Below are 26,317 nucleotides of genomic sequence, written 5' to 3' on the forward strand. Positions count from 1 at the left end.
TTTCTGCCACCACAGAGCTCCAAGAACAGGGTCCCTGCCAGGCACAGGATGAAGCAAAGCTGTGTATACCTGAAGATTCTCCTTGCCATACAGAATTTCACGGAACAAATGAGAAGGGTGATGGATATGAAGGAAGGCACTTGCTGGGACGAGCTCTGGGTGTTGTAAGTGATGAATCACTCCATTCCACTCCTGAAACCAATACTGTGCTAAACTAAAACTTAAACTAACATTTAAATAAAACTAAAATTGAAATAAAAAGTAATAAAACACAACAAAACAGAGAAATGGAAAGAAAAACAGACTGGGAAAACATCAATTTCTAGAACGTGTCACTACAATTAACATAGAAGACTAAGAATGAAGAGGGGCCATTTTCCTCTTGAGAGGAAGGGTGATCTCGAAAATCTCTTGAAGTTTGAGGGCAGGGCCACGTGATGGAAACCGAGGCAGGACCTCGCCCTGTGTGTGGCCTAGGGCATGGCTCTTCACACAGTGGAGCTGCTTTTCCATTTGTAAAATTTTGGAGTCGGCCCAAACCAATGGTTCTCCATCTTGGTTTGCGCTTAGAATCACCAGGGAAGATTCTAAGGGTCCCCATGCTCAAGCCATGGTTCATACAGTAGAAACTGTGGAGGTGGGGCGGGGCATCGGCAGTTTCAAAGCTTTCCAGGTGACCTCAATGTGCAGCTGAACTTGAGAACTACTCCTTCGGGTGATCTCCAATTGTTTTTTAAAGTTTTTGATTTTTCTTTATTTTGAGAGAGAGAGGGAGACAGAATCCCCAGCAGGCTCTGCTCTGTCTGCGCAGAACCCGACGTGGGGCTTGCACTCAACGAACCTTGAGATCCTGACCTGAGGGGAAGTCGAGTCCAATGCTCTACCGACTGAGCCACCCAGGCGCCCCCTCCAGGTGATCTCCAGACTCTCACTTCTTGGGACGGCGGCATAGACATCACTTGAGATCTTTTGAGTAATCGAGACTCCGGCCTTATTCCAGAGCTAACACCATCCGAATCTGCATTTGAACAAGACCCCCAGCTAGTGTGTACTGACCTTCGAGTTTAAAAGCTCTGGCCTAGACACTTCCACCCAGCCGTTTGATCTCACAATGCTTTGCTTCTGGTGCCGCTATTTCAATACAACTTTTGGATCTCAGCACCGGACACGATGTCAGCATTCAAAGTTTTATACGTGTGTTCCGTGTGTATATTTCAGAAGGGCACAAGAATATCCCATCACACCTGTACCACGCAGGGGGCTCGGCGAAAATAGATTGGAGGAAAAAAAAAATGTGGTAAAAGGTGCGGATGATTTTATGAGATTCTGATCAAAGATTGTTTTTCCTTTGTAGGAGGCAGTGGGCCCCCCTAAAGAGCCGCACTCCTCAACGTCAGCGACGCCAGTGTGGTTATTAGAAACACCTGCCTCTCCACGGCAGTTTGTATCCAATGTCTTCTCACCTGGCAACACATAATTTCCAGGTTCCTTCTCTGTTCATCATGCTACCCGATGGCGCCTTTGTCCACAGCTCCCCCTAGGAAGTAATAGGTGGGTTGGCAGAGGAGAGTTTGACCACTCTGGAAGGTTCCTGTTATAACGTTCATCACCTCCTTTAAGCAGACAGAAGAGAGGTCTGTTCCGAAAAAAGCAACAATCGTAAAACAGCCTCACCTTTAGAACTCAGTTTTGGTACTTTCAGTAAATCTCACCAGTTTTGGTGTGAAGAGTCCAAAGGATTGGGGTCATGGCCTTGAAGTGGTCATCTTACTACCTTATTCACGAGACTCATTTGACATCTGAAGCCACCAAGGATTAAGAAGAGGAGAAAAAGGATTTCTGGAACAGCAGAGCTCGGGGGAGAAGGGCCCTCCTTTCCAATCCCAGCTTCACACTTGTTAGATGTAGGACTTTGGGGAAGTCGCTTAACCTCTCTGGCTGCCTTTCTTGACACTTTAAAAATGGGGGAACCAATGATCACTACGTATAGAGTTGTGGGTGTTGAGTAAGATGATGCATGTAGAGTGTTAGGACAGGCCATTATCTATGAGCAGCTCAATGGCCTAACTGGTTACTGACCAACGATACCGCATCCATTAGGATACCTTCAACCATAAAACCAAGGATCCAACTGAACATGGCTTACACCAATAAGGAGATCCATTATGGTTTAAATCAAGAGTCCACCACTTGAATCTTCCCATCTCCGCTTCTCACATTTTGTTGGCTACAGTTAAGGCATATACTCATTATATAACCATGATCAAGCATATCAAGACAAACCTCCTCTTTCTCCATTATACTTCTTTTGATTTCTAATACCAGGTCATAGGCTGCGTCCGCGTAACAGAGGGTCACAATGAGCCTCAGTAGTTTGTCTGGCATCGCTGACCTTGGCTGAGCTCATTCGTGTATCTGGGGGTTGGATGATACAGGCTTAGCTTGACTGAGTGGCTCTGTTCCTCATTCTCCTTGGCCTATGATGCCAGCTGGGCCATGGTCTTCTCTTGTCCGGGAGAGGGGCTCAGGTGTCTTATGGCGTAGGCTTGGAACTGGCAACTTGGCTAACTTCCGCCCTTATGCCAGTGGTCGAGGCAAGTCACAGTCAAGTCCAGAGACAAAAACGTGGGGCCGCAGGTTGTGCCCACCGTGAAGCCAAAGGGTATGGATGTGCAGGGGCGGGGTGGAGGAAGGTCCGAACGTGTTTCTGCCATTAGATTCTGCGCTGGTTATATTACAGTATCATCCGATGGTCCCCTAAGTAAGCCGTCGCAGATGAGCCTGAGAGATCGCTTGTGAAAGGAAGGGTTTGCCCCGGACTTGGTGACCTTCCGGCTCTAGCCGCCCATGATTTACAGTGCGTGGAAGAAAACCTAGCGGAGTATGAAGACCTAAACAAAAGTGGTACAGAAGTGCTCTGAACCAGCATCCTGGGCCCCTGCTTCGACTTCACCAAATTCTGAAACCCGAGCGCAGGTATCCCCGGAATCGGCCCCAAACAGATGGCGCCACGCGGTGACTCTGCCTGGAGACAAGCGCCCTGAGCCCCGGGGGGAAGGTTCTCGGGTGAGCAGAGAGCGCGGAGGATGCGCGGGTCGTGCTGGAGGCGGGTCCCGGCCAGATGTGCACGGCCCGCCCCGCCCTCCCTGGCGCGCCCGGCCCCGCCGCACGGGGACAGGAGCCGCGCGCGCCTCGCCGGGGCGCCCCCACAGCCCGCTGCGACCGCGCCGGGCAGCGGCGGAGGCCCCGAGCGGCCGAGGAGAGCGGAGGCGGCCGGCCCGCAGCGCCCCGGGGCCCGCGCCCTCCCGAGGGGGCGCAGCAGGAGCGGCGGGAGGCGGCGGAGGGAGGCCCCGGCGCCACGATGCCGCGGCCCTGGGCCCTGGCGCTCCCGCTGCTGCTCCCCTGGGTGGCAGGTGGATCGGGGGACGCGGCCAGGTGAGTGGTTATCGCCCGGCCTGAGCTCCCCCGCGCGGCGGCTTCTGTCTCTCTCCTCGTCCCTCCAGGCACCCCTGCAGCGTAGGGGAGGGGGTGCCAGTGTGCGCGCGCGCTGAGACGGGGTTTCAAAAGGTGCGGGGCCCGGGGCGCCCACGGGCTCTCCAACCCGCGCCCCTTTGGCGAGGCTTCCTCCCCGGCACCCCCGCACCGCCTGCGCCGCACCTGGCGGCGTCGGGCGGGTTTCGGGGTGGGGGAGAGAGGCTCTGTGCCCAACCCGGCGGGTGCGCGCGTTCTGGCTTGGTGGTCTGCACACATCTGTGCGGGTGCGAGCGGCGGTGGGTGGGTGGGTTCTGTGCCCGTGGACTTCTGTATCTTCCGTTCTGTCTGTAGGGCGCCCACTGATTGTCCGTCGCTAGTTTTGCTGGGGAAGGAGGGGGAGAAACTGAGGCCGAGGGAGTAAGTGTTTGCCGTGCTTGGGCTGAGCCCGGAGGGGGGGGGGCCGCGCCCCCCCCCCCGCCCCTCCTCGCCCCTCCTCGGTCTAGGTGCCTTTCTGATTAAGGTTGAGGAACCAGAAAGAAAGGGTGTGGGTGTCGGATGAAATTGACTCGTTTTTTCTTGCTGTGGCAATTGAGACTCTGAAGCCGTTCTCTCTACTGTTGATAAACTTCTCGAAGCCCTTGAAAAACTTCTTTCTCCAGAGATCAGCAGAGCCACTTGGTAAAGACGAACGTAGTTAGGGCTTACTGTCGGCCTGGCCCCGTTCTAAACACTTGAGCACTATTAACCCCATTTAAAGCCCATAAGTGTTGCGGTAATAAGCACTATGATTATAACCCCCATATGGCAGGGAAGGGAAATGAGGCACAGAGCAGTTGAATAACTTGCCCAAAGAGGTACAGCCAGTAAGTGATGGAGCCCGCGTTCAAACCCAGGCAGTCTGGCTCAGATTCCTGCACTCCTCTCCCGCACGAGGGCAGCCTTTTAGGAATCACTCCCTGGAAATGCTTTCCGGGTTCTCTGGTTGTGATACCTTGCTTTCTGGGGTGCCCACTAGAGCTGGGTTCCTTTGTTGTAGCGCTGTTGACCTTTGGGGCTGGGCTGGACAATTCTTGGTCGGGGGTGGGTGGAAAGCTGTCCTGTGCATTACAGACTTTTGGGCAGTATCTGTGGCCTCTGCCCACTAGATGCCAGTAGCAGCCTCTCCAGCTAGAATGTCCCCAGACACGCACCAAGGTGGGGGTGGAGGCGGTGGCTTCCAGAATCCCTGCCCTGTGGAGATTGTTTTGTGTGTCACTAATTCCCAGGGAGAGCAGGCTGAGAGCCTTGGTGTGGAACAGGCTTCTTAAAGGTGAGCCTGACTATCTTTGTTTGACTTACAGGGGGGAAAAAAAAATGTTTCATCAGTCAGCCACCGTATTAAGGGATTTTGAAGTTCAAACAGAACAAACCTCAAACCAGGTTCTTAGAACGTATGATCGTAAGTTTCAATTTCCTTTCCACAATAAAAATGTAAGCAGACGCAATTTTGCTCATAATCACGTTTTCCTGGAACGTTGGGGGGTTGTTGTATGGCTAGAAAGCCTACTTAAGAAAGACCAAATGCTCTTTGGAGATGAGATTAACGGTTCCTCAGCAGCCGGCAAACCGACCTCCAAGAGCTCCACTCGCAAAGAGCCACCAAATTAAAATAAAAGCCGAAAAGCCCTCAAATAAACCAAGGAATAGTAAAACGAAGAATCCACGTCAGGATTCTGCAATTCCTTGGTTTTCGAGATGTGAAATGTGCTTCCTTTACACGGTATCAGGTTCACAAGCTGGTGTGTTTATTACCTGCTCAGCGGGCTTGGGAATGTCAGGCGGTCAGCCCTCCAGGAGCTGCCCAGAAACCACGTTTAATCAACTCCAGCCCCCACGTTACAGACGATATGTTCACCAAAAAGGCAAAGGCACTTGCTTGGAGAAGAGTGTGTCTTCAGTTGTTTCCTGAGGCTTCACAGCCTACAGTAAAATCTGCGACTGCTGTGTAGAGCTTTCTAATAGAAGCACTGTTTTCTTTTGTTTTTAATTAAAATACTGCACCATGATTTTCGTGATCTAGAAAATTGCATGCCTCCTAAATGGTGCTTAGTGCGTACTACACAGTTATCAGTCATCGACTGAATAAATCATTAGCAGCATGCATTTTCCTGATCTTAAGCATCAGTATTTGGCTTGAATCCTATGTATTTTAAAAAAGAAATGGGGCGCCTGGGTGGCGCAGTCGGTTAAGCGTCCGACTTCAGCCAGGTCACGATCTCGCGGTCCGGGAGTTCGAGCCCCGCGTCAGGCTCTGGGCTGATGGCTCGGAGCCTGGAGCCTGTTTCCGATTCTGTGTCTCCCTCTCTCTCTGCCCCTCCCCCGTTCATGCTCTGTCTCTCTCTGTCCCAAAAATAAATAAAAACGTTGAAAAAAATTTAAAAAAAAAAAAAAAAAAAGAAAATCTTTCTAATGTTTTATTTATTTTCGAGAGAGAGACAGAGACAGAGCGTGAGCAGGGGAGGGGCAGAGAGAGAGGGAGACACAGAATCCGAAGCAGGCCCCAGGCTCTGAGCCATCAGCACAGAGCCCGACGCAGGGCTCGAACTCATGAACCGCGAGATCATGACCTGAGCCGAAGTCGGACGTTTAACTGAGACACCCAGGCGCCCCTGAATCTTATATTTTTTAAATGCTCTCTGGGCATTGGGACTTTTTGCCCGTCTAGGACATTTATTGATCTGAATTTCACCTCCACAGTGTTCCAGGACCTAACACTGGTGTCTTTTGGCCTTGAGCACATGAGATAAATGTTACCGTTGTTAATCTTTTCAAGTTTGGAGCAATTCCCTGTTATAACATATATCTGGTAAACGTTTTTTTCTCTGTTGAATTCAAGTGAAAATGTGAGAGGAAGGAATGAGTGGGTTCATGCTGAGGGTCTGTGCTCAGGGAGAGAGATGCCTGCTTTCTGTAAATCACGCCTATGTTGAGAACTGATTCTTGTCCGAGCCCTGCTAAGAAAGTGCCCTTGTATGAATTTTCCACACGTTTTGTGGCTTAAAAAATACACAGATTTATTCTCTTAGAGTTCTGGAGATCCACAATCCAAAATGAGTCATAAGGGGCTAAGACGAAGGGGTTCGGAGGGCTGGTTCCTTCTGGAGGCTCCAGGGGAGAATCTGTCCTTGTCTTTTACAGCTTCTGGAGGCTTCCAACAATCCTAGGCTTGCATCCACATCACTTCAGTCCCTTCCTCATCACCTTGCCTTTTTTCTCTTAGTCATCTTCCTCCCTCGAAGAAGCAGCCTGTGATTATATCAGCCCCACCCAGATATTCCAGGATGGTCTCTCTCTCATAAGATCCTTAATTTGATCACATCTGCAAAGTCCTTTTGCCATAAGGTAACATGTACAGGGTCCAAGCCTTAGGACGTGAATATCTTTGGGGAGACCATTTTTCAGCCTTCCACAGGAAGCATGAACTGTGAATCCGTTGTTCTTGGTTTTATGGGCTGGATCTTTTTTTTTTCAATTTTTTTAATGTTTTATTTATTTTTGAAAGATTGAGCCTGAGCATGAGAGGGGCAGAGAGAGAGACAGACAGACAGACAGACACGGAATCCAAAGCAGACTCCAGGCTCCAAGCTGTCAGCACAGAGCCCTACACGGGGCTCGAACTCATGAACCGTGAGATCACGACCTGAGCCGGAGTCGGACGTTTCACCGACTGAGCCACCCAGGGGCCCCCTGGATCTTGTTTTTAAACACGATTTTAGTGATTTGTCAGTGGCTGAGGTATCATGCATCTTTTACGTTTCATGGTCACTATTTCCTAGAGGAACTCCGCTCATTGGTTTAGGAGGTTATTAAAATCCTATTTATATGTAATTGATGCGATAAGCCAAGGTTGCACGAACATTAAAATGAAAATAAGTATCTTACCCAGTCTTCATAAATCAGATCAGCATTTAACAAATACTGTTGACACTCTACTGTGTGTCAACGCTTTTCAGTGTGATTTCAATCACTTCTCTCCTCAACCCTAAGAAAGAGATATTGTACCTATTTGACAGACGTTGGGATGGACAAGCTTGAAGAGATTTGATGAATTTCCAAGATCCTTATTTGATTGGCTCTTCTGCCTTTAGAGCAGTGACATTCCAATATTCCAAATTTATTCCCCCACCCCCCAAATTGGATACATCGATGCTGACATAATCTCAGAAGCAGATTCTGAGACCAGGATCCGAGTGTATGCGGTTTATTTGTAAGGTGACCCCAGAAAGTTCTAGTAGGGAACGAAACGTTTTCGAAGTAAGTTACCACTGTGATTTCATCCTGCTGGGGAATTCTGGAAGACCGTAGGACACACGGCTCAGAGTTACCCCCCTGAAGGCAAGGGAGCTGGGGTATTTATACTCCCATCAGTCATTGGTTGAGGGCTTCTGAGGGGGGCACTCTACACTTTCAGCTTACCGTGGGCACAGGCAGAGCTGGCTGCCGCCAACAGAGAAGACCCTTGAACATCACGAAACGAGGCTGGCCACCAGCCACAGGGCACCATTTGTCACTAACCTGATGACACAGGGAAATGCCGCAGGCATTTGTGCTTCTGGTGACAAGTTCCAGGACACAAAGTCCTCTGGGGAGACTAGGGGCAGGACATACGGGTGTCCTAAGGTTTTGTGGGCTGAGTTGTGTCCTCCCCTCCCAAATTCATACATTGAGAATGTGACTCTTGGGGGACATAGGGTCTTTAAAGTGGTAACTAGTTAAAAATGAGGTCATTAGGGTGGCCCTAATCCAGTATGACTGGTGTCTTTGTAAGAAGAAGACATTAGGACACACAGGCTCACTCGCGCGCGCACACACACACGTACAACCACAGAGGAAAGACTGGAAAGACCATGTGAAGGCACAGGGAGAAGATGGCCATCTGTAAACCACGGAGTGAGGCCTCAGAAGAAACCATTTGTGGCTTGATCTCAGACTTCCAGCCTCCAGAATTGTGAAAAAATGAATTCTGGTCCTGAAGCCACCCAGTGTGGGGTACATTGTCACGAAAGCCCTAGCAAACGAACGCGCAAGTTAAGCGCACAAAAGATAGAGACCCTATGGGACGTGATCTTGATTTCCGGTTGAATGCACACTGAAAACTGGGCCTCCCAAGACATGTGACGTTGGGGATTTTAGGTAGGAGATGTCAGAATAGGGTAACTGGCCAGTGAGTATAGCAACATTGCCTTTTGACCCTTTAATATTGGCCACAAGTGAGAGAAAACCCACATAACCTTGGCTTAAACAAATAGAACTGTGTTTCTCAACATAGGAGGGGGTAGTTGGGTCAGTCAGGCGCCCAGGCTGCACCATCTAACATCTCTACCAGAAGGTTCCCCCTTCATAGCCAAAGATGGCTTCTAGAGCTCTGGCAAATCTATCCAAATTCCAGCCATAAGAAGAACAGATATTGAGGTCCCTCTTGCGATGTCAGCCATGTGTAAACTACAGATCATGTCTCCAATTTACAGATGAATAAACTGAGTTTCAAAAGACTGAGTGATGGGGCGCCTGGGTGGCTCAGTCGGTTAAGCGTCCGACTTCAGCTCAGGTCACAATCTCGCGGTCCGTGAGTTCGAGCCCCGCGTCGGGCTCTGGGCTGATGGCTCAGAGCCTGGAGCCTGCTTCCGATTCTGTGTCTCCCTCTCTCTCTGCCCTTCCCCCGTTCATGCTCTGTCTCTCTCTGTCCCCAAAATAAATAAACATTAAAAAAAATTTTTTTTTCAAAAGACTGCGTGATTAAGTGATTTGCTTAAAATATCATAGTGGAGAGGTAGCAGATTTAAAAGCTGCGGTTGTCTCCCAAGGATAGTTAGATCACTTTCCATGAGGTGTTCTATCCAGAGTAATCAGTGTACTGGTTTAAATACCTGTTTTAGGGGCGCCTGGGTGGCGCAGTCGGTTAAGCGTCCGACTTCAGCCAGGTCACGATCTCGCGGTCCGTGAGTTCGAGCCCCGCGTCGGGCTCTGGGCTGATGGCTCAGAGCCTGGAGCCTGTTTCCGATTCTGTGTCTCCCTCTCTCTCTGCCCCTCCCCCGTTCATGCCCTGTCTCTCTCTGTCGCAAAAATAAATAAACATTGAAAAAAAAAAAATTTAAAAAAAAATAAATACCTGTTTTAAATATGAGGGTCTCGCTTTTTGTGGGTTTTTTAAAGTTTATTTGTTTGTTTTGAGAGAGAGAGAGAGAGCATGAGCTGGGGAGGGGCAGGTGGAGAGGGGGACAGAGGATCTGAAGCAGGCTCTGTGCTGTCAGCAGTGAGCCCAGTGCGGGGCTCGAACCCACGAACGGTGAGATCATGACCTGAGCCGAAGTCGGACACTTAGGCGACTGAGCCACCCAGGCGCCCCTGAAGGTCTTGTGTATGAAAACGAATGAACAAAACCCCCCAAAACCCAATGTTCTAAAAGTAGTTAAAACTAATTCACTTCAACTCAACATTAATTGAACAAACGACATGCCCAAACATTCTCCTGGATGCCAGAGATACATATCTCTTTGCCGCCCCCACTGAACAACTTTGTAGGACAGGCAACATCTCTGTCTGTTTTGGTGAATGGGGTGCAGGGTGAGGGTCGTAACTCTAGCTCCTAGCCCCCTGCCCGGCACATAGTAGGTGTTGCATTCCAAAGAATGAATACGTATATATTATATTTTTACGTATTACAGTTGACCCTTAACACGCGTTTGAACTACTTAACCTTGGATTTTTTATGGTACGGTACTGTGGATGCGTTCTCTCTTAATAACATTTCATTTTCTCTAGCTTACTTTACTGTAAGAACACCATATTAATACATTTACAGAAGACGTGTTAATCAACCTTTGTATGTTATCGGTAAGGCTTCCAGTCAACGGTAGGCTATTAGTTCAATTTGGGGGGAGTCAAAAGTTATACAAGGATTTTTGACTGTGCCGGGGGCCAGCGCCCCTAACTCCCACGTTGTGCACAGATGAACTGCGTCTGTTTATGTATATATATACACGTATAAAACTATATACACATTTGTGTGTGTGTGTGTGTGTGTGTGTGTGTGTATGGTGGGGGGGAGAGAACATAGAGAACATAGGAAACATTCCATAGAAACCAGATAGGAGAAATTTAGTCTGCGTGAGTCAGGGAAAGTGGAGGACAGGGGCTGACATTTAAACTGTCCTTGCGCAATGAATATGAGCCCACCTGATAGAAAACAGAGGGCAGCAAGCCAGGATCCCACTGCTTAATTCCCAGTAGATGTTTCATAGGAATATATGAATGGCTGGCTGGGTTGATACATACTTGCAAGAGGAATGTGAAAGGAAGGCATTGGGCCCAGATAGGAAGCGGACTGGCCAGCATCTGGGGTCACGAGCCCAGGGACAGCCAAGAAGGCAAGCTGGAACCAGGCTGCAGGAAGCCTGTGGGTTGGGCCACGGGACGTGGGCTCGGTTGTGAGAGCAGAGAGCAAGGGGGGGCCTTGCAGGCCGCGTTCTGTAAAGCTAACCCCATCATGAGCAATTCAAGCTCAGAATGATCACACAATCGCACTGAATTATCTTTAAGGCAGTGGACCATAGTTCAGTTAGACTGGCAGTGTTTTTCCTTTCCAGAGGTACATATTAGCGCGCTTATGATCCGGGGCGCCTCAGACTTGATGAAAACAAATGCAACATTAAAAATCATACCAGAGCACCAAATATCTCTACAAAGACCATCACCTCTGCTCTTCGGGTAGTCCCTTTGCTTGGTTTCTGGCCACCACATGCATTAATTTTCTACTGCCGTTCTACAGAATACTCCAAAGCTCAGAGGTTTCAGACGACATTTCTTATCCCTCACGGTCTCTGTGAGCTGGGAGTTCGGGAGCACGTCAGCTGCACAGGGCTTGGGGCTTTTCCCAGGGTTGCGGCCAAGTTGTCGGCCAATGCTGTGGTCCTCAGAAGGCTGGACTCCAGCTGGAGGGTCTGCTTCCAAGATGGCGCACTCACCCGACCACAGCAGGAGACTTCGGCTCCTCAGTGGCTCGTGGCAGGAGGTCTCAGCCCCTGGCCTTGTGGACCTCTCCATAGAACTGCTCGAGGGTCCTCATGGCATGTCAGCAGACTTCCACATCGCAAGAAATCCGAGAGAGAGAGAGAGAGAGAGAGAAGGCGAAGGTTGCTACGCCTTCTGTGTCCTAATCTCAGAAGTGAGCCTCTGTCACGCCCACCATGATCTCTTCGTCTGAAGCCAGGCACGAAGTCCAGTCCCACATAAGGGGTGGGGACGTGGGCTTCACCTTTTGAAAGGAGGACTGACAAAAAAATTTGTGGGTATGTTTTAAAACCACCACATCACACTTTCTGGTTTTCCTTCTCCCACGCTGGTTACTCCTCAGCCTCTTTCATCAGCCTCCATTTGCACAGAGTTCCATCTCTGACCCGAGTTTATTCCTTATCTATACTCCATCCAGGCGATCTTTCCAGTTCTAGCTGTTTCAATGCCATCTATGTGTAGACGGCTTCAAAATGTCAGCATCAAGCCCCAGGTGCTCTCTGCTGTACTCTTGACCTGTCCATTGGGATGTCCCGTTGAGCTTAGGACATCCCAAACTGAGCTCTAGATCGGCTCCCCAGAACTCACTGCCCCCCGTCTCACCCAGTCTCTCTCTTCCAGAACAAACAGTATCCCCACTGGTTCAAGCCCAAAACCTGGGCATCATTCCTGACAACTCACTCTTCTCCCCTCTTCTGTTCAGTCTGGCGCTAAATCCCATTGCAGACCGCGTCCCAAGCCCATCTCCTGGCCTCCCTCTCGCCTGCCACCACCCAGCCACATCACCGTCATCTGTCACCTGAACCCCTACAGTAGCATCCCTTTCCTGCTTCTTGTGTCCCCTCTAGTTCAGTCCCAAAGTGTTCCTCTTCAAATTTAAATCAGATGGCGTTAGCCCTCTCCCTAAAGCCTTTCGGTGGCTTTCCATTGGATGAAGAATAAAATCTGTTCCATCTAAGATGGTGTAGAAGGCCCTGTCTGATCCAGCGTTGCCTAGTTCTCAGACTCCATTTTCTGCCCTTGGCCCCCATGCCTTTCCCTCCTCGACTAACCACTTGTATTCAGACCCTTGTTTCGATCGGCCTCTGGAAGAGCCCGAACTAGGACCACCCCCATGCCCAGTTTCCACCGGCTCCTGAGCTTGGAAGGCAAGCGAGAGAAATGGAGGAAGCCATGGGAGGCACCACGTATTACACTACCATTCATGACCCGGGAGACTGGAAGGTAAGGGACACATCCTGGGGCACACGTGATAGTCCGGGCATTTTTTGATGAGGCTCTTCAGTGCCTACGCATCTGGGAAGGTGAGACGCTTTGGGGCATCCCTGGGCCTGTTGGACTTGGGCTCTGGATATTGAAGATGTGCCGGAAATCAGAATTAATCCTAACCGGTTAGGTACAATGGGCCAGCCGTCCTGGGAGTTCTGATAAACACAAAAGGAAACAGAGCAAAGAGACCTCATGGCCGGACCTGATGGCCCCTCTCTAGAAACCATTTCGTTTCATTTGTTTGGCCATATATAAACGTGAGCGGAAGAAGTTTTAACTCCTCAATTTGTCTTGTAGAAGGAATAGCCTAAAGTTTCCTGGAACCTGACCATCAGCAAGCAAAGAACTCTGGCACAGTATATTTTTGCGGAAAATAAGGAATCCCATGAAGACATACTACACTACTTACACAATCCCTGGAATGTTTTTAAATTAACTTCAGCTGTGGAGATGGCGATCCGTGATTAATTCGATCAGTGTAGACAGCAAGCTGTATAACGCGTTAAAGGAACTGGGGACAGTTTGGCATTTAGCTCAGACTCCCACAGCTCAGAGCCTCCTCTCCACAGACGTTTGCTCATCTACACTGACACGTCCCTGCCTCGGGAACAGGTTCCCTGGGCCTCCGATATGCCAAACGTTGTTCAGCAAGAGAGATCAGAGAGACACCACCGCTAGCCGACCAGGCCAGACCTCCCGAGATGGCCGAGGATGTTGCTGGGGTCAGTTCAGCCCACGATCAGGAATTCTCTTTCTAGGTTCGTAAATCCCTTTGGATTGATGACCCCACGTTTATCGGGTCCCAGCAGGTTAGGTAATCCAGCCAAATGCATACAAGCACATTATAGTCTGTTATGCATTAAATTCCAGTGCTTCGTACTGTGCCGGAAGCATGCCTCCTTCGTATCTTGGAATGCACTGCTCCAGTTTTGTACATTTCAAAAAAATTTTTTTTTACATTTATTTATTTTTGAGAGACAGAGAGAGACAGAGCACAAGTTGGGGAGGGGCAGAGAGAGAGAGAGAGAGGGAGACACAGAATCCGGCTCAGAATCTGAGCCATCAGCACAGAACCTGAGGTGGGGCTCGAACTCACGAACCGCGAGATCACGACCTGAGCCGAAGTTGGACACTTCACCGACTGAGCCACTCAGGCGCCCCGCCAGTTTTGTACATTTTAAGAAATACACGCTGGGGTGCCTGGGTGGCTCAGTCGGTGAAGCGTCCGACTGCAGCTCGAGTCGTGATCTCGCGGTTCGTGAGTTCGAGCCCCACGTTGGGCTCTGTGCTGACAGTTCAGAGCCTGGAGTCTGCTTGGATTCTCTGTCTCCCTCTCTCTGCTGCTCCCTGCTCGTCTCTGTCTCTCTCTCAAAAATAAACGTTAAGAAAATAAATAAAAAATACACGGTTCACTAAACAGGGAACTAAATGCAATTCATGTTGATAGTTTCGTAAGATTTTATTTGTGCAAACAGATGCACGTATGAGAAACAAATAAAAATTAAAAAGAAATAAAAAACAGATGCACGTATGAGGAAAATATGTGCGCTAGACTTTAGGAAAGGAAATCGCTCTTGAGATACTACTCTGTTGATCAGGGTAGGCTAATTTCCGTATCAAACCATCTCAAGTTTGCAGTGGCTGAACATGGTTAAGTTTATTTCTTCACCTGCCTTGAAGTCCAAGGCATGTTTGAGAGACTTCTGCTGCATGTTTTCACACGGGTCCAGGCTCCATCCATCTCAAAGTGCCATTTCCTCCAGGTCCACAGAGTCCTTTTTGTCCAATGGGCTGTTAGAAATGGAGCGTGTCCGGGATCCCACGGGAGGCTTTGTGAACAGACCTGGGGGTGATCTGCCCACTTTTGATGGGCCCAAACCAGTCATGGTGACCCCACCTAACTGGCAGGCTGGCGGGCAAGCATAGCGTAGCCCAGGAGACACAGAAGCCGATTTGCTGAGTACCTATAACGTTCTCATCCACGATCGTTAAATCGTAACGCGAAAGTTCAGAAACTTGGCCGTTTTGGGGGGCCAGTTTCATCTTGTAAAAATTTCATGTAGTTTAACCTAACAGTGTATGTCCCTCATCCAGAATACAACCAGATATTAAAGTAAAACGATAATTGAATTAATGGTGGGAAAGTTAGTGATTGGACAGGAATTAGAGCAAAAGACAGGTGGAAGGAGGATGCTAGGGAAGTAATCTGAATAATTCGCTAACATTAACTTGCAATGCCGTGCAAGAACTCTAGATTAAAGAACTCTAGATTAAACCTTTTTTTTTTAGCGCTTTTTAAAGGATTTTATAAGCCCACGTGCCCTGCTAGTATTGTCGAGATGCTTGCCTGCGCTGCGTTCCTTTCTTCCCCTCAATCGTATTGTTTCAACTTAAACAGAAATATTTTAATACGTACTTTTTTATCCATAATTTTAAATAACTGCATATGTGCATTTCAGAAAAAAAAAAGAAAAAAGAAAAACCCGGCAAACATAGAATGTAGAGCCGGATTCTTGGGGTAATAAATCAATTTCCTCTGGCATCTACAAACCAACAAGTAATTATTAGCCATTTTATCCGCCAGAGAGTCCCCCCCCCCCCGCCTTTAAACTAGTTTTCCATTTTCCTGACCAGATGTAGAATCGGATGATTAAACCACTAAAATCCCATTTGTGGCTGTCCCTTTGAATTAAAAGGCATGTTGCTCGTTTGTGGACTTGCGTGGTTCTCTGATGGTTTTTCCTATGCTGTTGTTTCAAGCTGCTCGGTCTTCTTTAGGAAATATGCACAGAACATGTCGCTGCAGCTACAGAGGAGCTGTCGGCTGAACTGGTATTTTCTGATTTCTGTAGTTGCCCAGACATCAGAATCCATTGTATGGTTCTCAATCATAAGTTCATTCTTAACTATTGTTTCCTTTTTTTTTTTTTTTTTTTTTTTTTTTTTTACCAAATGGGAATAAGGCTAGATTTAATAACAAATCTCCGTTATCTTCTAACAAAGCTGTAGTGCTAAGATGCATTTGCGGGGAAGGAACTCTTTACAGCGGATAAGAAATCTTACTTGATTAACAAGTCTTTGGTGGCCCAAGAGTGGGTCGTTAACATTTTGGAGAGCTTTTCAAGTGATGCTTTGTACCCAATGTCAAAAATGATGATTTGGGAGAAATCGATACACCTCAGATTTCCCAGCTTCACCTTTTCACCTAAAGACACGCATGGGAAAGCAAGAAAACTCGAGAAGAAGGATTTCTCTGGAGAGTTGCGGTAATGTGCGAGCACTGTTCAGAGGACCCTGGACTCTTTCCCCAAAGTTTTTAATTAGGCTTTTAAAAAAATACCGTGTTTCAACCAATTTCAATTTTTTTGTTGTGATTTTACATCCCAACAGCTTTGGCAATCTTTTTTTTTTTTTTTTTGAGGTGAAATTGACAGATAATATTATATTAATTACAGGTGTACAACATAATGACTTAATATTTGTATCTATTGCAAAATGATCACCATAGGTCAAGTTATTCTCTGTCACCATGCAGAGCTGCAATTTTTTTTCTTGTAACGACAACTTTTAAGACTTTTTCTCTTAGCAACTTTCTTTTTTTTTTTCTCTTAGCAACTTTCAAATATGCAAAATAGTATTATTAACCATCTGTACATTACTTATTTTATAACTAGAAGTTTATACCTTTTGACCCCCTTTACCCATTTCACATTTACCCCCACCTCCCTGCCTTTGGCAACCACCCATCTCTTCTCTGTATTTATGATCTTGTGTTTTTTTTGTTGTTGTTTGTTATTTATATTCCACATAGAAGTGAGCTCATATGCTTTTGTCTTTTTCTGTCTGACTTATTTCACTTAGCATAACATCCTCACGGTCCGTCCATGTTTTCGCATATGGCAAAATTTCACACTTTTTTTTATGACTGAATAATACTCCATTGTGTATATATACCACATTTTCTTTATTTCTTCCTTAACTTCTTTCTTCTTTCTTTCTTTCTTTCTTCTTTCTTTCTTTTTTAAGATTTATTTATTTTTGAGAGAGAAAGAACAAGTAGGGAAGGGGCAGAGAGAAAGGGGGACAGAGAATCCAAAGCGGGCTCTGCACTGACAGTAGTGAGCCTGATGCGGGGCTTGAACCCACAAACCGTGGGATCATGACCTAAACTGAACTCGGACGCTCAACCGACGGAGCCACCCAGGCGCCCCATATACCACATTTTCTTTATCCGTTCATCCGCCAATGGACACTTAGGTTGTTTCCAGATCTTGGCTATTGTAAATAATGCTGCAGTGAACATGGGGCGTGTGTGTATCTTTTCTAGTTGGTGGTTTCATTTTCTTTGGATAAATACTCAGAAGTGGAACTGCTAGGTCATATGGTAGTTTTCTTTTTAATTTTTTGAGGAACTTCCATACTGTTTTCCAATTCACATTCCCATCAGCGGTGCACAGGGGCTCCCTTTTCTCCCCATCCTCGCCAACGCTCATTTCTTGTCTTTCTGATAATAGCCGTTCTAACTGGTATGAGGTGATCTATCCTTGTGGTTTTGATTTGCGTTTCCTTGATGACGAGTGACGTTGAGCATCTTTTCATATACCTGTTGGCCATCTGGCTGTCTTTGCAAAAATGTTTATTCAGATCTGCCTTTTTTTTTTTTTTTAACCAGGTTGGTCTTGTTGTTATTGAGTTGTATGGGCTCTTTATATATTTTGGGTATTAACCCCTTACCGGATATATGATTTGCAAATATTTTCTCCCATTCAGTAGGTTGCCTTTTCATTTTGTTGATGGTTTCCTTTGCTGTGCAGAAGCTTTTTAGTTTGAAGTCATCCCACTTGTTAATTTTCACTTTTGGTGTCAAGTTTCAGTAATGTTGTTGCTTATTGAGTTCACCCTATGCCTACGGAGGCTGCTTTGTCTTGCAAAATCCTTGGTATTTTCAAACTGCTTGAAATCCTTCTCTAACTCTCCAGAGCCTTCAGGATGGACAAAATGTTCTGCATGGTCGCGGGCCTTTTCTTGCCCCTGCTTATCTCTCTGCTACCTTCTCCTCCCCATACTCTCCCCACTTCCCTTCCCACTCCCCTGCTCTAAACACACACCCCTATCTGAGCTCCAGTTGATAGGCCACCAATCCTCGTGTTCTTAGTGGCCCCCGCCTTGGCACAGGCTATTTTCTTTGCCTGGAACATCTTCCCCACCAAACAGCCTCCTTTCGTGTTACCCGGGTAAGTCCCGTCAGTCACCAGAATTCACATCAGGCCCCCATTTCAGCCAGAAAACCCCTCACCTGCCCACCTGAACCTAACGATTCTTTTATCTTCTCCGAGCTCCTGAGAACTTACTCCTTGGATATGATTTGTCATGTTGGAGTGTAATTATCTGTTCACTTGCCTCTCTTCATGCCTAGATTATAAGTTCTTTGTGGGCAGGGGCTGTTCCTTATATATGTCTAGAGTCTCAGTGCCCACTACAGTGCCTAACATCTGTAGTTACTGAATATATTTGGGGTGAACAAATGGATAGATGGATGAATGAATAGCGCAGGAGGGTGGAATTATTTTCCCTCTACCGTTCTAGGTTCTTGACTGAGTTCCCCCTGTAATAGAAGATTAATAGAAAACCAAACAGAAGTGCAATAACATATCTACCTGCTGCGCACATGGGGGAGACCCAGGAAAACCAAATAACTCCCCCAAATGGAGTTATTTAAGGAACATCTCCAGCTAAAGACCAAAGATGATGTTGAGGGTGGGGGGAGGAGCAGGTTATGAGAGGTTACCAGGCAAAGCACTGTAAACAAGGGTAAGGCTGTTACACAGATTTAAGTCCTGGCCTTCTCCATTGATAACAGTTTCTTGAGATTTAAAGTCCTCATTGGGGTACCTGGGTGGCTCAGTTAGTTAAGCGTCCGACTTCCACTCAGGTCATGATCTTGTGGTCCGTGGGTTCGAGCGAGCCCCACATCGGGCTCTGCACTGTCAGTGCGGAGCCTGTCTGGGATTCTCTCTCCCTTTCTCTCTGCCCTTCCCCTGCTTGTGTGTGCGCTCTCACGCTCTCTCTCTCTCTCTCTCTCTCAAAATAAATAACTTAAAAAAAATAATAAAGCCATTATCCCCTTCCTGGTACAGAGAGGGGGACACCCTTACAGATGGAGATTTCTCTTCTTCTCAGGTTTTCAGAGCTTCTCCTATGTCTGCTGTTTCTTAAAAATAATCAGCCCCAAATAGCCCTTATGCCAAAGAAGCATATTTTGAGGTGAAAACTCTGTTCCCCTTCCATACTTTGGTGAAGTGTGTTCCCCTCTGACTTTTGATACAATGTAAAGTCCCCCGGTCTTTTTCTTGGCCCTGGTTTCTTCAGGTGTAAAATGATAGGGTAGAACGGGGCTGATGCCTAAGGTTACTTTCTTTAAGGTAAAATTCTATAATAACCTCCCCTTACGGTGAAAACCAATTCGTAGGTACGTTAACAAGTCAATTCGCGTGGAAACTGTGGCAACCACAAGAATGTGCCTTGCAGACTTCCAGCTGCCGGGGGTGTAATTGACCCAGGGCCCCGACTACTCTGCTCTTAGAAATCCATCACCACATTTGGGGCGCCTGTGTGGCTCAGTGGGTTATGTGTCCGCCTTTGGCTCAGGTCATGAATCTCGCAGACCGTGAGTTCGAGCCCCGCGTCGGGCTCTGTGCTGACAGCTCAGGGCCTGGAGCCTGCTTCCGATTCTGTGTCTCTGTCTCTCTCTGCCCCTCCCCTGCTCATGCTCTCTCTCTCAAAAATAAATAAACATTAAAAAAAAAAAAAAAGAAAAATCCATCACCACATTTGAGCAAGGCCACGCCTCCCATGGGCTGCTCCCTCCAGGCCGCCTTCCAGGCTGAGCATGGCAGGGATACTAAGGCAGGACCTTTTGTGGGAAATACCACTCTCCTCTGAAGGTCAGCTTGGGCTCCAGGAGTCCCCTCGGTTTTGCCAAACCTTCCTTAGACTACGCGGCAGCCTCGGATGCTTCCGCTCAACTTTTTTCCCTGTTCCCTCCACTCCGAGTCAGACGTCCATGGGGCTCCAACAGATATCCCAGCCTTCCCCGGCTCCCGTCCATTTTCTCTCACAGGTGTTTCCTGTAATAACATCCTTGCACGTTTAGTCCCCTTATGGGTTCTGCTTCTCAGGGGACTCGGACTGAAGCAGAAACCTAGTTCAAACTGAGATTCTTTTCGTTGATTATGAGTCAATGGCAGTTTTAAACCTTATACCCTCTTCAACACATCTAATAATAATCCTACGCTACTGAGAGCGATCAGGTAGAGGGCATTTACCGTGTTAGTCACTGTTCTAAGCCCTTTACGTATATGTATTCAATCATCTCGTTGTCACGAAAACCCTTAAAGTAAATACCCTTTTTATCCTCGTTTTACAAATGAGATCCGTTGAGACAGAGAGAGGTGAAGTAACGTGCTGAAAGTCACAGGCCCGTATATGGTAGAGCCAAGATTCCAATTCAGGAAGGAGACTGTAGTCCTAACCATCATATTTTATAACCACTCAGCATCAGCTGATCCTGCTTTTTCTAGAAACACTCTCTGCATTTGGCTTTCCTGACACTGTACTAACCTGGTGTTCCTTTTACCTTTCTGAGCATTGTTTGGGTCTCTTTCTGGACCTTTCCCCTCCCTCCTTGGCCCACCTTCACGTGCTAGTTTCCCTGCGGCTGTGCCCCAAGCCTTCTTTTCTTCTTACACTACATGCATTCCCATGGACTCAGTAATCAAGTACCTCCAGAAGACTCCGGAATGCAGTCCTGCTTCCTGGACTTCTGGCCTCAATCTCCAGCTTCCTCCTCAACATCCCGTCTAATGAGCCCTTACAATTATCATGTCCCAAAGACAACTCCTCATTTACCCTGCTCCTGGATGTGGTCCTCCATCCATGCTCCCCATTCCAGAAACAGCACCCTGCCATCTTCCCATTTTTGCATCCCTCTCACACTCCACGCCTGATTGACCAGAATACGACCTCTGTGAGGCTGAGAGCTGACGTTCCTCATGATCGCTGCTGAGCTTCTGGAGACTAACCCAATGCCTGGTACGTGGTAGGTTCTCAGTAAACACTGAATGTTTCAATGAATGAATGAGTGAGTGAATGAATGAATGAAGATTCATCCATTACCAAGCCTTTTGGTGCCACCTTGAACCATTCGCTTTTCCCCACTGCCCCTGCTACTGCTCCAGTCCAAAAGACCAGCATCTTCCAAGCCAGCTGGCATCCCTATTTCCGTGTTGCCTCCATCTTGTCCACTTTCCAGACTGCTGCCACGATAATAGTTTTCTAAAGGCAAATGCTATCAAATAACCTCCCTACTTCAAACCCTTCCGTGCTGCCCTATGACCATTCAGTTACGAGGCCCCGTAGCCCTAGCTTGACTAACAGGGCACTCTGCGTCGTAACCCGCTCGCCTCCGTTCCCTCCGATCCTCTCGTCTTCTTTCGGCTCCTCGAGCACCAGCATGGTGTCTCTTAGCTCTTACCCTGCACTCGTGCTGTGACTTCTGCCTGTAATATTCTTTCCCTCACTCCATGCGGTTGACTTCTGTTCATCTTGCGTTTCCCTGAAAGGTTGCGCCCTCAGAGGGAACATCTTGGAACTCTTCAACCAGAGTGTGTCTCTTTGCTTTAAGCTTCTATAGCTGATGGAGTATGTTTAGCGCCTCTATTACCCTCACCCTCTTGTCTGAAAGCTCATAGTCAGGGACCATGTTCATCTCTGTATCCCCAGTCCCCAGCTCAGCGCTCAATACATATTCACGTCCTATTGAATAAGCTGAGCTTGGGGCGTCGGGAAATCGGTAAGGCCCTCCCTTGTAAACCTATAGGCAAGAAGTTGGCCACGGTCATCGCCAAGGTTTTAGTTGATAGATTGAAATCTAATTAAATGCATCCCCGTCTTCCTGTTTGTCATGTTTTCTCTTTGATTTTTATTATTTTTTAAATGTTTGTGTTTTTTGGAGCGAGCATGAGCTGGGGAGGGGCAGAGAGAGAGAGAGAGAGAGAGGGAGGGAGGGAGGGAGGGAGAGAGAATCCCAAGCAGGCTCCGCACTGTCAGCACAGAGCCTGACACGGGGCTTGGGCTCGCGAACCATGAGATCATGACCTGAGCCAAAATCAAGAATCCGACACCTAACCAGCCGAGCCACCCGGGCACCTCTGTCATGTTTTCTTTTCAAATCCAACCCCAGTGTCAACATCCCCTGTGACACCTTCCTCTTCTTTCCCAGGCAGAGTTACTTCCTCTGTCTGCTCTGCTCCCCAAACATCAGCTCCAGGTTGTTAAAGGAGAAAGCAGATGTGCGTGCTTTGTCAATGTTTATGAGAGGCATGTGTAGTGAAGAAACTGACTCTCGAGGGACGCCTGCGTGGCTTCGGCCTAGGTCATGACCTCGCCACCCCTGAGTTCGAGCCCCAAGTCACTCTCTCTGCTGACAGTTCAGAGCCTGGAGCCTGTTTCGGATTCTGTGTCTCCCTCTCTCTCTCTCTCTCTGTCCCTCCCCTGCTCATGTGTGCACTCGCTCGCTCTCTCTCAAAAATAAACTTGAAAAATAAGAAAAAGAAACTAACTCTGAAGTTCTAGGGGGAGGAGTTTTCTGCAGGGTGAGACAAAGTTACATTACCTTATTCACCAAGGTTTGGGGATAGCTGTTTTTACCGACTAGTTTCAATCTTTGTGTTCACATCTTAAGGACATTGAGACAAATAATCCAATTTAAAAATGGGCAAAGGACCCGAATAGATCTTTCTCCAAGGAAGGTACACAAATAGCCAATAAACACATGAAAGATGCCCAACACCATTACCATCAGGGAGATGCAAACCAAAACTACAGTAAGATACCACTTCTCACCCACTAGAATGGCTGTAATGGAAAAAAATGGACAGTAACAAGTTCTGGTGAGAATGGAGAAATCAGGAGGGCGCCTGGGTGGCTCAGTCGGTTCAGCGTCCGACTTCAGCTCAGGTCACGATCTCACAGTTCGTGGGTTCGACCCCCGCGTCGGGCTCTGTGCTGACAGCTCGGAGCCTGGAGCCTGCTTCGGATTCTGTGTCTCCCTCTCTCTCTGCCCCTCCCCGGCTCACAGTCTGTCTCTCTCTGTCTCTGAAAGATGAATAAACGTTAAAAGAAAAAATAAAAAAAAAAAAAGAATGGAGACATCAGCAGGCTTGTCCATGGCTGGCAGGAGTGTAAAATGATGCGGCCGTCTTGGAAAACATTCTGGCGGTTCCTCAGAAAGTTCAACATGGTTACCATATGACCTAGCAGTTCCACTCCTAGAAGTGAAAACATGTCCGTGCAAAAAGTCGTGCATCAATGTCCACAGCAGCATTATTCGTGATAGCCCAAATGTAGTAACAACCCAGATTTCCGTCAGCCACTGAATGGATGAACATATGTGGTGTATCCATACGATGGAAGATTATTCAGCCGTAGAAAGGAATGAGGTCCTGTTACGTGCCACAGCACAGATGAGCCTTTTGCATATTAAGTGGAAGAAGCCAAACTCAAAAGATCACATAGCGTATGATTACATTTATGTGAAACGTCCAAACTAGGCAAATCCCAAAGCAAAGAGTAGATTTGTGGTTGTCAGAGGATAGAAGGGGGGGAAATTGGAACTACGAATGGGTGTGGCTTTGGGGTTTTTTGTTTTTTGGTTTTTGTTTTGGAGGGATGAAACTGTTCTGGAATTAGATAATGGTGATGGTTTCCCAACAGCGAATACTAAAACGTACTGTGTTTTATTATGTCAATTTTATCAATTTCTAAAATACTAAACCAAGATTCTGAAGCGCATCATGATGTGTGGACTGACACACATAACACTTTATGTTCCTTAGTCTGCTTTCTTGTTTGGGAATTGTTAGTAACGTGCAGACTGGGTCAAGATTGTGGTATTTTGGGCAACTGGATACTTCAGCCGTTAAGCGTCCGACTCTCGATTTCGGCACAGGTCATGATCTCATGGTTTGTGAGATCGAGCCCCACGTCGGGCTCTGCACTGACAGCATGGAGCCTGCTTGGGATTCTCTCTCTCTCTCTCTCTCTCTCTCTGTCCCTCCCCCTCCCCCAAAATAAGTAAGTGAACTTTAAAAGTTTTTTCTTTCATTAAAAAAAAAAGTTTGTGGGATCCCTTGAAGAATTGTTAGTAATATCCATATCAGATTATGACAGGTGACTGTATTATTTCTCGGTCAGAGCTCTGAAAGCGTCGCAAAGGATACTTACCATGCTGTCCTCGACTGCAATATATCTGTTTGCAATAGATTGGGAATTTAAGAGAGAAAATAGTGGGTCTATTTTCATCACTCTATGTGTCTAAGACAGTGCTTGCAATATCGCAAGTGCTGAGTAAAGGTTTCACTTGCAGGGGGACTTAACGGGACAGTCTTGTCCCCAGGGGACGTGTGGCAATGTGTGGAGACACTTTTGCCTGCCACACCTGGAGAGGTGGGTGTGTAACCCACACGCTTCTGGCGTGTGTAGGTAGAGGCCAGGGATGTTGCACAGGACAGCCTTCAGCGGCAAAGATGTATCTGGCCGAAAGCGTCCGCCACGTAGAGGTTGAAAAACCCAGTTCTAAATGGTCGAGCGAATGACTTACAAATCCATCAAATTAACTTCAGCAGAAGATGAAAGTCCCCTTGAAGAAAAATTAAACACTAAAAGCATCCTGGCGTTCGGTGTTCTCGGTTAATGAAATGTCCCAGACCGTATCTTTGTGGCTCTTGACGGAAGAACCAGGCTGGTGGGAGAGGCAGACCACAAGGGAAAACCGCAAGGCTGTGTAACTTCCCGACCTTGACTAAGGTGTTATTGCATAGAATTCAGTCGTGCAGCAGAAAGCAGGTGGTAACGCGTGCGTTCCTTGTCTGTTAAAGAGCCCGGGAAACGTTTTACGTTGTATTTAACACGCGGGAGGAAACCATCCCAGCCCTCCACAGAATACACAGCTCCAGTCTTTTCTTCCAGAAGCTGGTAGCAACCCTGTCCGACACTAGGTCAGCAGGCAAGTAAATGTGGGCGAGCTTCACTCGTGGCCCAGAATGCTGAGGGGCGCTTGATGGCCGGGCTCGCTCTTTCCGGTCTCCGGATCAGGGGTCGGCAAGTTCCAGCCCGCGGGCCAGCAGTGGTTTGCATCTTTTTAAGCGGTTAAAGCTAAACCAAAGGAAGGGTACTATTCCATGGCGCGCAAAAAGTGTATTAAATTCAAGTTTTGGTGTCCATGAAGAAAGTTTCTTGAACCCAGTTATGCGCACCTGTGTGCTATTGCCTACTGTTGTCCGTCTGGCTGCTTTTGTGCCTGTTCAGAGACCGTGTGACCGTATTTATGACAAAGCCTAGGATATTTACCATCTGACCCTTTATGAGAAACATTTGCCACTCCCTGCTCCACAGTTAAGGAGTGTAGCAAATGGTGTTTCTGGGAGGCGGTCTGGACGGAGAACCCGCCCCGGGCTGGATTCCCCGACACCCGGCTCTGCTGGGCACACGACTGTCCCCCCCCCCCCCACCCCGGGCTGGAGTGTCCTCATGTGTGACATGAGAGGGCTTTGCCAAAGGGTCTCTGGAGCCCTTCCAGTTCTTAACTGCCTGTGGCGTGTGGAGATTCCAGTTTGTCTAGTGGTTCCCAGGTGGCCAGTGGGGTGAATGCAGCACTCTTGTCTGGGACAAAGCGGCGGGGCCGGGGAGTCACATTACCGCCCTCGGCAGCGAAACAGACACAGACCTGGATCGCCACTGTGTCTATGCGGAATTGGAGCGGAAAATTGGCACCGCAGAGTGTCCGGAGACCAACTTTGGGCCCCTCTCACGCGCCCTCGTTTTATAGATTATGTCACTCAATTCTTTTAACCCTGAAGAAGAAAGAAATGGACGGCGCTTATGATCGGGGAAGGCTGGTAAGGGATGGTGGCAGAGGCTGGCAACCTGAAATTGACGTTTTCGGAATCTAATTTAGCCCTTAGGGCGGGTTTATGGAAACTCACCAGGTACTTGTCATCTCTCCTGTTCGTTGACTAGCAGGAAAGGGTCTCTGTTGCCCTTTCTGTTTTCTCAGTACTAACGGGTGGCTCTTGACCCACAGTGCAAAGGATCGTGGGCTGTCGACGTCCACACCGCAGCCCGGGCTCTGTCGCTACGGAACTAAGCTGGCCTGCTGCTATGGCTGGAGAAGGAACAGCAGGGGAGGCTGTGAAGGTAATTTTATAAAAACTCAGACCACCCTGTGCTCGAGTATGAGGCCAGCGTCCTTAGGTTTTTACCTGTGACACCGTAAATTGTCGCCAACTTGTCAGTGGGTTCCCCAGCAGAGGGACGAAAATATCTATACCCAAGGTCCGGGTTCCTGTGAGATGTTTTCCCGTTCAAAATGTGGCTGCTACCTTCATTCTAGACAGGATTTGCTTTAGGAGAGGGGTCTTGTGAGTTACTTCTGTCAGTCTCCGGCCGGTATACTTCCTTCTAGTTA

General features: G+C 47.9%; 1 protein-coding gene across 1 annotated transcript in view; it reads left to right on the forward strand.

Moving 5' to 3' along the window:
- The first annotated feature begins 3,121 nt into the window (after nt 1-3,121).
- Nucleotides 3,122-26,317, forward strand: part of EGFL6 (EGF like domain multiple 6) — a 56,399-nt gene continuing 33,203 nt past the window's right edge. The window contains exons 1-2 of the mRNA XM_047076343.1: nt 3,122-3,435; nt 25,907-26,046. Of these exons, the coding sequence (XP_046932299.1) occupies nt 3,122-3,435; nt 25,907-26,046 (454 nt within the window). The remainder of the gene's footprint in view (nt 3,436-25,906; nt 26,047-26,317) is intronic.

This window comes from Lynx rufus, unplaced genomic scaffold (assembly GCF_022079265.1).
Source record: "Lynx rufus isolate CCGP_SWC_20201006 ecotype Redwood Valley unplaced genomic scaffold, mLynRuf1.p SCAF_14, whole genome shotgun sequence".
Classification (NCBI taxonomy): Eukaryota; Metazoa; Chordata; class Mammalia; order Carnivora; family Felidae; genus Lynx; species Lynx rufus.